This window comes from Zootoca vivipara, chromosome 1, assembly GCF_963506605.1.
Source record: "Zootoca vivipara chromosome 1, rZooViv1.1, whole genome shotgun sequence".
In the NCBI taxonomy this organism is placed as follows: Eukaryota; Metazoa; Chordata; class Lepidosauria; order Squamata; family Lacertidae; genus Zootoca; species Zootoca vivipara.
In genome coordinates, this window is record NC_083276.1 from 128,452,880 (window position 1) to 128,467,091 (window position 14,212).

Genomic DNA, 14,212 nt, shown 5'->3' on the forward strand with positions numbered 1-14,212 from the left:
CCCTAAAATGGAAGTTGGTCCTCGGAATTATTATTGAGTAGACTGATGTTAATTTCCCCCATATTAGAGTTAGTGGACAGAGGAGAGCTTTAGTACATCAAGCAGGCTCCTACTTACTATTTGAGGAAGGGGGAAGAATTTCACATGGGGCAAATCAGTTTAATAGTTTTGCATTGAGATCCCAAAAGCTTATTTCCAGTTGCTGGTTTTCAAAATGCTACATTGACTTTGAGAGAGAGAAAGAGAGATGGGCATTACTTGGGAGGTCCCTTACCTTACCTAATGTTGTAAAATCTCGGACCTGCTCTGTTAAACTTTAATTTTAAAGAGCTGGAGTGAGCTTAAAGACTGTATGCATTGTTTTCTTTCTCCCGCCAGATCAGCCAGCATTACCAACCTGTCCCTGGATCGCTCTGGATCGCCCATGGTCCCTTCCTATGAGACATCTGTCAGTCCACAAGCCAACCGCACATATGCCAAGGAGGCCAACGAGGACGAGCGCAAAATTCTCCTGGTACAAGCCAAGCAGTTAAAAAAAAAAACTTTCATTCTCCTTGCATAAATCTGTAGTATCTTGCTGCTTTGGGGCTCTCTGTTTCTTAGGTGCAGTCACTTTGTGCTGTTCTCTGGTTGCAGTCTATGAACTGTTGTAATGCTATTTGCAACCCACCCTCGTGGGCTATCCCTTTTTATCTTCATTATAATCCTATATGTATGTTTGAAAAGTAACTTTTATACGACTACCTAGTTTTTGAAGAGATGTAAGAGTTTTAAGCTTCAGCATGGAAAGATTAGCAACTCCCTCCCCCCTCTATATATTAAAAAACCTTTAAGGAATTGCCAAATCCTTGTGTCGTTGGGTCTGAGAATGCAACCGCGGTGGTTGTTTTGAACCAGCTTTGCAAGAGAAAATGCTAGCACTTTATTTCGTGTGTGTGTGTGTGTGTGTGTGTGTGTGTGTGTGTGTGTGTGTGTGCTGTCCATGCCATTTCTTGACTTGCTGTGCCACGTAAGGCCAATTGTTCTGTTTATTTAATTTATTGCCTCGGTCCAGTATACCTGAAGGAGCATCTCCACCCCTATCGTTCTGCCCAGACACTGAGGTCCAGCTCCGAGGGCCTTCTGGCGGTTCCCTCGTTGCGAGAAGCCAAGTTGCAGGGAACCAGGCAGAGGGCCTTCTTGGTAGTGGCACCTGCCCTGTGGAACGCCCTCCCATCAGATGTCAAAGAGAAAAACAGCTACCAGATTTTTAGAAGACATCTGAAGGCAGCCCTGTTTAGGGAGGCTTTTAATGTTTAATAGATTATTTTATTTCATTTTTCTGTTGGAAGCTGCCCAGAGTGGCTGGGGAAACCCAGCCAGATGGGCGGGGTTGTTGTTGTTGTTGTTGTTGTTGTTGTTGTTGTTGTTGTTGTTGTTGTTATATTTCACCTTCTGCAAGGAGCTCAAGGTGGTTTACGTGGTTTTCCTGCTGCTCAGTTAATCCTCCCAACTATCCTGTGAGGCTGAGAGGCGGTGATTGGCTCAAGGTCACCCAATGAGCTTGATTTGGGGATTTGAATCCTGACCTACCAGGTCTCTAACCACTACACCACACTATCTTTTTCTAGGATACTGTTGCTTCAGTATCATAGGACTGATTTATATGTAAGCATGCATATTGCACTTAAGTAAGACCTCCTCTCCCATATGACTTTCAGCTAAATATCTCAACTACTTCTGTTGAAATGTATTTTGTTTGAGATGACGTCTCAGACAGGCAGGTGCTTGCTTGATGTTGCCACCCTGGACTCCTTTGGAAGGAAGGGTGGAACAGAAATTTAATAATAGTAATAGTAATAATTTGTATATAATTTTTGAATGAGTGTGCATGTCTGAATTATCCCTAATTATGATTTGTAATACATTGTGGTATTCACTGCTGCTTCAAAGGCCTGCCTGATGTAAGGGAGAGCCAAGCAATCTCTAGTTAGCTGTTCTAAGTGTCAAGAGCACAAAATGTTCAGCAAAGCTTTGTTTATTGCTCTACCTGAAGACAGAATCAACAGACGGACACACATGTCTGCTGGTGAAGAAGGGAAGTTCGACATTTTAATCTTCCGCAAGCGCTTGCAGTCAGAATAAAAAAAGATAACAATAAGATACTGGTCAAGTTTTCTCTTGATGCACATACGTACTCATGTACGATGTATATACATAGCCCTGCCTTTTTATGAATGTGTATAACAGAGCACTGCCTTCGGTGCGTTGCCGGGGGGGACGGGGACGGGGGGACGGTGCAAATCACTTGCAACAGATGTAAACAGCACTTCCCAAGACGGCGAGAACACTTAAGCCCACCAAACAGATGCTATCTAAAAGTGTCATCACTCTTGCCTCGCAGGACTCAGTCCAGCTAAAGGACCTGTGGAAGAAAATATGCCATCACAACAGTGGCATGGAGTTCCAGGATCATCGCTATTGGCTGCGAACGCATCCCAACTGTATCGTGGGGAAGGAGCTGGTCAACTGGCTCATGAGGAACGGCCATGTCACTACCAGGTACTGGGCAGCTCTGAGTTCCTGTCTGTATCATTACTTCATGGCTCAGGGGATTCCTGGGCTTTTCTGAACTAGTTATATCCATGAAGGGAATGTGTTCTCTGTTTTTTTTGTTTAGATTGCAACCAAATTATGAAATGCAAACAGTATTATAAAACACAACCCCTTAACCCACCCACCCCCATCCCTTTTCTAATCCAAAGTAAATTTGCTGGGTAGAAAATGCTACTCTCTTATAGTAAGGTAGTACCGGTAGTTGTTGGGCTTGTTCTAACTCGGTGCTTCTCCTGTGAATGTAATATAACTCCCATTCCTCAAATTATTTTTTTGCTTTTTCTGCTGAGTCCCAATCTGTTTTAAACATTTATTCCTTATTATTATAACCCCTTGCAGTCTGCATTCAATTAAAATGTGTGTGGTCCTCAACTTTCCTTCCTTCCTTCCTTCCTTCCTTCCTTCCTTCCTTCCTTCCTTCCTTTTTTTAATTGATTGGGTCAAGCGGGAAACTGCTTGAAGCTATGCTTTTTAGATTTGCTTACTTACTTGGCCAAACCTTTATTAGGAATTGCAAATCAAGCTGATGGACAATGCCGAGATGGCAAAACTGACTGGAAAACTCAAAAACCAAGAGGATAAAAACTTTACAAAAGAATGGGAGAAATTTATAAGCTACTTAGGAGACCACTGTAAGCAGATGGAAACGAGAGCAGGATTTCTCCCATTCAGTTGTAGCGTAAAAATCACTATGGATAATATGGTTTGATGATAAGAATTGGAGTATGGGTGAATATGCAGTTGTAGATGTTTGAAATGAGACCCCATGGAGGGGATGAGGGGAAGTCCTGAGATTCGGAAAATCTCTTTATATAGATAGTTTTGTATGTTTTACTTTTTGTTTATCTGTATTTTGTATTTGTAAAATCAATAAAAATGAATCCAAAAAAGAAAAAAATATATTAGGCATTGCAAGTATAGGCCCTCATAAAACATCCACATATAAAATTTTAAAATATATACAAATAAACAACCGTGTAAAATAGTAACAACGAGGATTTTCATTGGAATTTCTTCCCGCTAAATAGTGTATTTTACAAACAATAACTCCATATTTGTGAAGCTTTCGCTTTGGGCTTGTAAATGTTTTTGGTAACTCACTTGCGATTCGAAACCTATCTTTTTTTCCCAGAGCTCAAGCTATTGCAATTGGTCAGGCTCTGGTAGACGGTCGCTGGCTGGATTGTGCCAGCCACCACGATCAGATTTTCAGAGATGAATATGCGCTCTACAGACCACTGCAGGTATGGATTTTGTGTGTGAGTTGGGCTGCTGAGCGAATTGCTTTCTGCTGTTGTGTAGTGGTTTTGGACTTTTTATCACCCAGATATAAAGAAAATTTTAATGGCAATTTCCCCAAGGCTGTGTATTCAGGCTGTGCATTTGCTTGTTTGAAAAGGTGTGCAAAAGCGACTCTGCTAAATCACTAATGCAAACTAATTCACTTAAGGTCAAGAAATGTAGCAAGAAGGCTGTGAAACCTTCCATGAAAAGAAAGGTAGGCACCTTCCAGGTAACTGGAGAAGAGAAGTTGGTGGATTGGGAGGAAACAGGCTAAAGGGGAAGTTTTTAACAAAAAAAGTGACTTTTAGAAATGAGACGTATCAAGCACAGATCGGTTTAGACTGTCTCAGAAAAAGGTGTTTTGTATTAGATTGTTTGCTCCCCAAAAGCTTTCTCATTAAGGGCTCTGCGACAGCCTTAAAGACACCCGTAATGCCACTCAATCAAATTCAAAGGAAGAGGTTGACCAATTAAGGTATTTGCTAATGGCCCAAGTGTTTGACAGTAGTGGCTTCTTCACTATGGGGGTGAGCTGGAGAGGTTACGGCAAAGACACTGGTAGCTTTCTGATGAAGTAGCATAATTTATGAATGTACCAAAAGGTGAGGCATAATAGTAATTGGGCATGTACTCAATGGGAATTGTTTACACCTAGGAACTTCAGGCTTGCTCTGACGCATTGTGCCAGTGGGGCATCTGGAAGGGAAGCATAAATCACAATGAGTCATTGCTTGGTGGGCAGTCCCCCCCCCAATGTCCTGGAGAAGATAATACAATGCAATCAATGGGCTTTGTTGGATTTTTGGGCAATCTTTTTTTTAAAAAATGTAATGCCTGTTGTGGGGGGATATATCCTGATTTGTTTAGCTGCTACTTTCTCAAGTTGCACTCAAATGCCACAGCCAAGACTTTCACTTAGTTGGATGTAAGTGCTGCTCGAAGACTCTGGAGTTGAGGCATTTCTGGTGCTTTAGTCGTCCCTGGTCCACATTGCTGTCGTGAGATTGGGCAGGGGCAATGTGGGACTATGTGGAGTGACATGGGATCTGCCTTGGGTCTAGGACAGGCATTCCCAAACTCGGCCCTCCAGATGTTTTTGGCATACAACCCCCATCATCCCTAGCTAACAGGACCAGTGGTCAGGGATGATGGGAATTGTAGTCCCAAAACATCTGGAGGGCCGAGTTTGGGGGTGCTTTCTCTAGGATGTGCATGTACTGCAGTACTCAGTGAGGCACGGTGGAAGATGCTGTCTTTGCTTTCCCAAAGCACTTGACTGCTTCTTTTTCTAATCTCTGTAGCAGCAGCTTGGGGACAAGAACCAACTACCCAGTTCACATGTAATGCCTTAGTAAGCCAGATCACGGCTTAATGTGAGCAAGCAAACACTTAAGGATACCTGGAGTGAAGATTGTGGCCACTGGGCCCCTTCCCTGGTTGTTCTGCTCCCAGGGCTGCTATCCAGGGCTGAGCCATGGTTTGGCTTGCATTATATCTGAACCTAGGCTCATGGCTTGTCTCGCTCCAGACAAACCACAAACAGCAAACCAAGAACAAACCTTGGTTACAGACTCTGGCTTTTCTGGAGCAAGACAGTCCACAAACCTTGGTTGGGTGTGATGCTGAGCCAAAGAGTGGCTCAGCTCTGGGGGAAGCTCCATTTGCTCATTCATGCCAACCCATGTTTTCTCCTAGTGTAGTGTGTAAACCTGTTTATAGTATGTCAGCTGATCTGCCTTTATTTTTGCCTTAGTTGCACGTGTAGAATCTAATTAGTTTGACTCAGGGTGAAATCTGGTGACCGGTGGTTGTGCAAGTGCCAAAAAACGTCCAGTGTCATTTATATATTAGAAGTTAAAGTGCTGGAACTAAAATGAACTTTTAAAAAAAGGGGGGAGGAACATGGGGGCAAGAGGAGGTGGGGAAATGGGGTGGGGGAAATAAGGGACCCCTTTTATTGTAATGCTGTGAAAACCCTGGTAAACTATAGATTAAAAAGACCTGTGTGGTAGTGGCTTTAGCTCTTGTCTAAAAGAGAAGGTGTTTAGGTTCTTTGGTTGCCAGAGAGCTCCATTGGTATGGCTAAGCCTTTACAGCTCCTTGTTGCACTCTGTGTGTACCAGAAATCGACTGAAGCTACAATCCTGTATATACATGCCCATTAAATAAAGTACTCCTTGTTTCCAAACGACTATGCAAAATGGAGAGAAATTAGGTAAAACATGCTTAATTTGCACCACCAGTGAATTCAAATACAAAGCGAATTCTGCCTTTGTTTTTGCAGGCTTGAACTTACCTTGGTGCAGTTTATTAAAAAAAAAGAAATCCTTAGTGCAGAGTTCCTAAAGCCCTACTTATTTATGGCAGTGTTAGAGAGCTTATGCTTGACAGACCCACCTGGGAAGGAATAAAGCCATTTGAATCATTTGAAGTGTTTCAGGAGCACTGAACCTGAATTATATGCAAACATAATTTGAGTTGAATTGCTTTTCGTCCTGCCTTCGCGTTGAAACATGGTTCAAGTGCAATTCCTGGGCGTTCTAGACCTCACTTTAGAACTGCATTTGTAGAGTTAATTTGTGGAAAGGTCAGAGCTGGCATTGTAGATGGAACAGATTGATGTCACTTTTTGTTTGGTCAGCTAGAGAATTGCTCAAGTAGTAAATGCGTATCTTTCCTCCATGGGCAGAGAGTACTAACCTTGGGGCAAAGGCTGCATTTCAGCACAACACCTTGGCTGTGTTCCCAGGATTCGAGGAGCTGCTAGCTACTGTTTAGGTATAGAAGGGAGCCTGCCCTGCTAGTTTCCTATGAAGTTTCTTATGAATAATATGGGTGTGAAGGGAATGAGAAATCACCAGTGGGGCTCTAAAGCTTGTAGAAAAGTGTTTGGGGCAGGTGGGAAATGTGGCCAACTGAATTGTTGGTTTTTTTACTTGAGGGATTTTGTTACAGACGTATGCAGTCGGAGTGTAGCTGTTGTAATTGGAAACCCCAACATGCTTTCCTGGTGCCCCACAAAGAAGTATCTAAAGGGGCTGCATATAGTTTTCAAGATTATGGGAAAATTTGGATGCCATATTTAGTGCCTTCTAGCATGAACATGGTCGTTTATACACCTAAATATATATGGCTTTCATGCACATTTCAATAGCCTGAATGATTTATTGGGTGGATATAGAGATTTGCTCTCAGATTGACAGGAGAGAATTTCCAATACTAGAAAATAGACAAGGTGAGGCAAATGTATCCAGTGCAGAAATACTTTCTTTGCTTTAGTCTTCTGATGGGCCACAGTGTTCTACAACAAACAGTTAGTTATCCATCTCTGTTTTTGGAGAAAAATAGATGAGAAGCCATTCCTATGGAAGACAACCCTAGTACAGTATAACTAGGTTTTTTCCAAGTGATTTGAAACATGTTTTTTCTCCTGAGCTGCTCAGAATTATCTACTTAGATTAAAGTCTTGCAATTTCAATGGCTACATAGCTCTTTAGTTTACTGTCCAAAACATTCACAGTTCCTTATTTATCACAAGTCCATGACTAGATTTTTTTTTTTTTTGCGTATTTGACACTGAATTGTCATTGTTCTTCTTTTCTTTGAATTTTTATTAAGTTTTTTTTACAACACATACACACACACTCATAAAACTAAACATAAAAGTAATAATACACAATCAAAAAACAAAAAAATACAAATAAAACATAATAACATACGGAAACTTATCACAGATCCAATAGTCAACAATATATATAAATATTTCAATTATTTTCTTCCAATTGACTTCCTTTCATCCTCAACACAGTTCTCTTTTCATTTTTGGTAAACTGTCTCCTTCTTAGTTCATTATTACCCCATTTTCTTTCTGTTTTAAACTTTTATACCATTATTTTTTTTTGCAGAAGTTAATCGAAACAAGTCCAAGTATTAATTTGAGGGCACTGCTTTTTATGGTGTTCTCTATAGTTTCCCCATTCTTTTTGAAATTTTTGCTTGGGCTGACCCCTAATGGCTTCTGTCAATCTAGCCAATTCAATATAATCAAATAATTTATCTTGCCACTCTTTTTTTGTTGGTATTGTTTCTTTTTTCCATTTTTTTGGCAATTAGTGTTCTCGCAGCCCCTGTAGCATAAAGGAATATTTTCTAATTATCTCTGGCTATATCTGTGTCTAATATCCCCAATAAAAATGAATTGTCATTGTTCTTGGTTTCCTGCTTATTATATGTATAGATTCCAATTATCTTATATTTTGTTAACATATTTGTGCTACATATTTATACAAAATTCATGCGACTTAAATATATATCTATGCACACTATGCAAGTTTTGCAGACTTTTAGATTTATCCCTTCAGAGTAAGCCTACATCTACCCCTGCCCCCCTCACAATCCCATGCAGTTCCTGCTCTTTATCGTATTTCTAGAACTCTTTATTTTTCCTTTTGCAACATTAACGTGCGCAAACACAATCAAATACAGATAAAATGGAATTGCCGCTTGCAGAAAAATGGAACCTGTGGCTCTCCAGATGTTGCTAGACTCCCCCAACTCCCATCACTGTGACCCCAGGTAACTTTCAAGTGGTGAAAAAGCCCCACTTAATGGGCCATCGGGACCACCAAAGGCCTGCTGCAATAAGTTCACTGAAGACCCTATCATTTGCCTCCATACTGATCTTGATGCTAATACAGTCTCTGGTGAGATGTCCAGTTCTGCAGGGTCAGTTTTAGTGATAGAGGCCTGAGGATGTGAACAAGGTACCTTTGACTGTCCATCGTATCATTGGCCCATCCTGGGGGCAGGCCGGGTGGGTCCAGGGGGTGGTTAATGCATATTTGCATGAGCAGGTTGTCCTGATTGCCTTGGGGGGGGGAACCCCTTTCTACTTATGTATTCTTTTTATGATGGATATTATAGTTGTAAACTGCTTAGAATCCATTTTTGCATGTAAGCGGAATATAAATTCATCATCATCAGCCCTGGTCATTGATCATGGTGGCTGATGGAAGCTGAGTGTCCAACAACGTCTGAAGAGTCACAGGTTCCCCACTTTTGTGCTTTCCGGTCAGATAACATGACCGGAAAATAAATGCCACTTGATTGTTGGCATTTATTTTTGGCTCACCTGGTACAGCATAATCCAGTACCTTCTAAAGCAAATAGTAAGAACAAAGTTTTGTATTGATTTGTATATTCTAATGAAGGAATTGTACTTAATCCAAAGATGCTTAGCAACTATAATGAGAGGAAATGTGTGTTTCTGCCGCAGAGCACAGAATTTTCTGAAACTCCTTCTCCAGATAGTGATTCGGTCAACTCCGTGGAGGGCCATTCTGAGCCGTCGTGGTTCAAAGACATCAAGTTTGACGACAGCGACACAGAGCAGATTGCAGAAGACGGAGATGATAACTTGAACAGTGAGTGTTTGTGTAGTCCGTTTCCTGAAGATAATCTGTCTTAATAGCAAGTAAAAGCTCTGCCTTGCTGCTGCTGCCTGCTGCTGTTGTAGAAATAGACGCTTTTATCTATTTCTTTTACGGAGATACAGTATCTTCTGTGTGTTTGGCTAGATTTCCACACACACAGACCCAGATTCCGAATTGGCAGAAGGTCTGCAGCTGTTTGGGCATCTTGGTCCTAACAGCAGCCTTGCTTTAAAAACAACGACAAGCAAATGGCCTCAAAACACCATCCAAATAATGAAAAGCACCAATATGCAAGTGGATGAAATTACTGTCTCTCTCTCTCTCTCTCCAGCATTGCACACGGTTTAATTGAGATCATTTCTCTCCTTTCCTTGACCCCCCATGAATACCTGTTATTTGAACCCCCCTTCTCCTTCCTGTATCTCCCCCTCTCCTCAAACCTAAAAGATTCTGCCAGTCCTAGCAAGCGCACCTCAGTCAGCAGCTTCCAGTCTGCCATGGACAGCGACTCAGCTGCTTCCATCAGCCTGAACGTGGAGCTGGACAACGTGAACTTCCATATCAAGAAGCATTCCAAGTACCCACACGTGCCCCCTCACCCTGCCGACCAAAAAGGTATGCGGTAGTTGCCACTTGGAGTCACACGTGATGAAAAGCGGGGCCTAGGCGGCCGTTTGCCCAAACACCAGCTCCTCCTGTTCCCCCCCCCCCCACTGGTCTTATTTTCTACTCCTCCTTCCTCTCGCATTCGGCCACTCTGCTTTTGAACCACGGTAGACAATGCGTTTTCACATAGCTTTTTTGACAGGCCGTCTTTTGGCCACAGAGAGCAAGGATGTTTTGAAGGACATCTTCTGTTTCTCAGTCATTTGTGCTGGATGCAAATGTAAGGCAGGTCTGGTCCCAGGGCTTTTGATTTATTTATATTTTTTGCAGCCACAACTCGCCGGAACTCAGTTCCGGCACCTCTCAGGTGGGCACCATTGCCATTATAAGAGAACAAGGGAGGCGTTCAGGGTGAGGTCCAGCACCTCCTTTTCTAGAAAAATAGAACTGGCTGGTACCATCTAGAGCTCAGTCCAGTTGAAAAGACCAGAGTTCTGCTGTATTCAAGTACTGGTGTGGAATGTGGCAGGCTTGGGTTCAGGCCGACTTGGCCTCATAGACAAGATTTTATGTCAGTTTGGTCTACACCTTTTAAATGGTGGAGAAATTGCAATCTTGTATCATGTCAAAGCTTCTGGGCTGCTTAATATAGCAGTTTTACATGTAGCAATATCAATATCCCTTCAGCTTTAAAAAAAAAAAGTCTGAAAATAAGGCCTCTTAGTAAAATTTTTAATAAATCTTTGATTCTTTCCCCCTGCCTCAAGTACTAAAACTCTGATAGTGGTATTGACCTTAATATGACCTTTTCATCTTCCTCATTTCTTTGTCATCAGTTCGTGATAAAACAACAGTGGAACCTCTGGGGCTTTGCTTCTGTAAAATAATGTGTATAAAAGGAGGTAAATTTGCCTGTGCCCACTCTTGCTCACAGGTAAAGAGGGAAGTTAACAAGAGTAACATGCTGTAGCCGAACTCCTCCATGCCTAATAACATTATGCAATAAACACCTGCTTACTAAAATTCTTTATTAGTTGCTGTGTGGTGAAACTAATTTCATAAAATGGCTTTAGTAATAGAAGTTCTTTTTTCTGGATTGTGAATTAACATACTGTAATCCGCCCCCAATATTATTGCATGCTTGTAATGTATATTGAATGCATCCCCGGGAAGTTCTGTGTTCATCAGGAAAACAAACTGTAAAAATCCATAGTATTTATGCAAAACATCTAGGAAATTCAGTTCCAAGTTCATTGTTAATGTTTGCATAGCTGCTGTTTCAGATTATGTGGGAAAACAACAAATACACAAGGTAACTGAGACTATTAAATTTAATGCTGGTGTAGATCAGGAGTATCTTTGCAAGATGAACAGAAGCTTATAGTAAACCTCCTCAGCAAGACCAGAACGATGCTAAAATGGCACATGGCATCTGGAAGCAACACGAATCGCTTTACCGCAAGACAGTGATAAATTAGCCTGTGGCATCCCTTACTGTGATTTATTTTTTTGTTTCTCAACTTGCACAGAGAATCAGAAATGTGTGCAAAATGTTGATTAAAAGCTTACCCAGATGCTTTGTCACTGGCGATTGCCATTTTTCTTCCTATGACGAGAACTGTAGATCTTTTAGGAAAGCACAAAACACAGATAAAAGTGCCTCTTGAAAGTGCTACAGGAGTTTGCAATAGGTTTGATCCAGAACCTGCTTTCTTGAAGTGAGGCACTTGACCAAAAGTATAGGAGGAATAAGACCAGATTATGAGGAACCTCAATGCTCTAACTTCTCCATTCCTTCTAAGCTGGTCTGAAGGTGAATGGATGGGATAGGCAGTGATCATGAAAATATAATTAATACAGTAGTACCTCGGTTTACGGGTGCAATTCTTTCCGGGGGGCCATTTGCTCCCCAAGCAGTACTTAAATGGAGTGCCTCTTCCGTACGTGCACGAAGCGCCGATAGAGCGCTTCTGTGCTCGCGCACGTTGCATAGATTGCTTCTGCGCATCCGCGCATTGCGGAACCCGGAAGTGTTACTTCCAGGTCCACAGAGTACTCAAACCGAGAGTACTCAAACTGCAGCGGACTTAAACCAAGGTACGACTGTGCATATGAAATTATTGTGGCTGTGAAGAATTAATATTATGTGCCTGGCTTCTTTACTATACAGCTTTTGGGCAATACTGAAGACACACCTGTTTATCCTGGCCTTTGATGACTGGCATGTGTGCTTTCAGGGCCTCTGCTATTCTTGCCACTGTTCTTTGTATGTTTTTATTCTGAATTTTACATTGTAGTAACCCACCCTAGGACCTGTTGGTGAGGGGTGGATAATAATAATAATTGTAATAGCACCTGTATCCTTGCTTGGCCTCCACGTTAAAAGACCATGAAACCGTGTAAATTGGCAAATGGGCTCTTTCATGTCAATCTGGTTCCAGAACTGCTTTAATGCCTCGTTTGGCACATTGTCAAAACAAGGAAAGAAAGCGAAGATTCCCTTCACTTGAACATTTTGGAGTTGTTACTACAACAGTGACTAAAAATACAACATGAGTCACGCCTCTCCTTCTCTTGTGGAGTGGGTGTGTAAACCATATGATTATAGCACTGTGTCCTGTCATTTCTTTTCCCCCTCCCATCTCCATATTTCTTTCTCCTTTCAGAGTACCTGATTGCCGACAACGGAGGGCAGCAGATGATCTCAATAAGCGACGCTTTTATCAAAGGTGAGTTGAATGCCAGAAGAATGTTTCCCCCTTGGACATGGGTTTGGATGTTGGGTGAACATCTCTCTCTCTCTCTCTCTCCCTCCCTCTCCCTCCCTCTCTCTCTCTCTCTCTCTCTCTCTCTCTCCCCTTTTGCTGAAGGGTTTTGAACACACTGAACGATCTTGCCCCAGAGCTTGATGAAATCTGTACAAGTCTGTGCGTGTGTCTGTGAATATGATGAAACAGGATGCTTCTGGGGGTTGGGGGGGGTGTCTGTTTTTCCAGTTTGAGTGATTGTTCTGTTTTAAGCTATTCTCTCTAAACACAAAAAAGAAGTTACTGATGGCTTGCGCTTGATATGCATTCCTCCCCCTTGTGTCATGCAACTTACGTTAATATTTATTTCCGGGTTTCGTCAGATGCTTGCCAAGCAAAGAAGCAAGTGCCGTAGGCTTTTAAGAAACCTGCTTGGCTGCATCTTAAAACGTTGTCCTGCAGAATAATTTAAACTAGAAGAATGTCTTAAAGAAAGACTCTTCTGTGTCTATATGGTTATACTTTTTACAGTATATCCTCTCCTTAATACACAAACATACTGCAACCAATTTTTAAAAACGTGCGTATTAGCTGCAGTGGGTAGTATATTTTTGACAGCTACTTTTTTACATATAAAGATGCTTTCCTACCACAGTAGCCCCTTTTGAAATTAATCTTGATTTGGAGACCATTGTTGTAAGCTCTTTGTTTGAATTGCATGGCGCTTCTAGACTGTTCTGCTAAAATAAAAGGAAATCTTCTTCTTTGCAGTATTCTCTCCCCCGCTCTTTTTTCTAGCTGCTAGACATATGACTGTTTTCAGACACCACCAAGGTGGAAAATGTGTGTTGTGAAGAGTCATCTGGAAGCCATTGCGACATTCCTGTGACACCCTTTTTCGTTTTTATAAACTGTATCCTCCTCCAAGAAGGATTTAGCCACATTCTTGTACGTAGCAACCCTTTAAATCAGGCACCCCCAAACTCGGCCCTCCAGACTTTTTGGGACTACAACTCCCATCATCCCCATCTAACAGGACCAGTGGTCAGGGATGATGGGAATTGTAGTCCCAAAACATCTGGAGGGCCGAGTTTGGGGATGCCTGCTTTAAATGGTATGATTTAGCATTATGGGAATCAGCCTAGGCAAGCAATGGGCACATGTATTCTTGCTCCTCCTCATGCAAGTGGAAGGGAGGGAAAGATTCAATTTTAGAACTAATTACCGTTCCAGCCATATATAGTTTGCTGACAATAGTCAGCTGAAACAAAACAGGCTATTAAGCCATGATCTGATACCCTGTGATTTTCTAACTCACCAATTAGAATAAGACAGTTCTCTCTCTCTCTCTCTCTCTCTCTCTCTCTCTCTCTCTCTCTCTCTCTCTCTCTCTCTCTCTAAAATACTTTATTGAAGTTAAATTGATAAAAAAACACATACTGTACAGAAGAATTATCCAACAAAGAAAGGAAAGAAAAAATAAAGCTTAATATTTCACAATACGATATGCTCTTCTTGAATTCCTAACAACTTCCCGTCACCCCACCA

At 41.7% G+C, this 14,212-nt stretch overlaps 1 protein-coding gene across 4 annotated transcripts in view; it reads left to right on the forward strand.

Annotated features, from left to right (window-relative positions):
* Positions 1-14,212, forward strand: part of PIKFYVE (phosphoinositide kinase, FYVE-type zinc finger containing) — an 84,292-nt gene that overhangs the window by 26,571 nt on the left and 43,509 nt on the right. The window contains exons 9-15 of one of the 4 annotated variants that reach the window (XM_035138322.2): positions 379-514; positions 2,384-2,541; positions 3,728-3,839; positions 4,046-4,093; positions 9,155-9,302; positions 9,759-9,926; positions 12,584-12,646. In XM_035138322.2, the coding sequence (XP_034994213.2) occupies positions 379-514; positions 2,384-2,541; positions 3,728-3,839; positions 4,046-4,093; positions 9,155-9,302; positions 9,759-9,926; positions 12,584-12,646 (833 nt within the window). The remainder of the gene's footprint in view (positions 1-378; positions 515-2,383; positions 2,542-3,727; positions 3,840-4,045; positions 4,094-9,154; positions 9,303-9,758; positions 9,927-12,583; positions 12,647-14,212) is intronic. The other 3 variants (XM_035138340.2, XM_035138332.2, XM_035138348.2) reach the window with 3 other exon arrangements.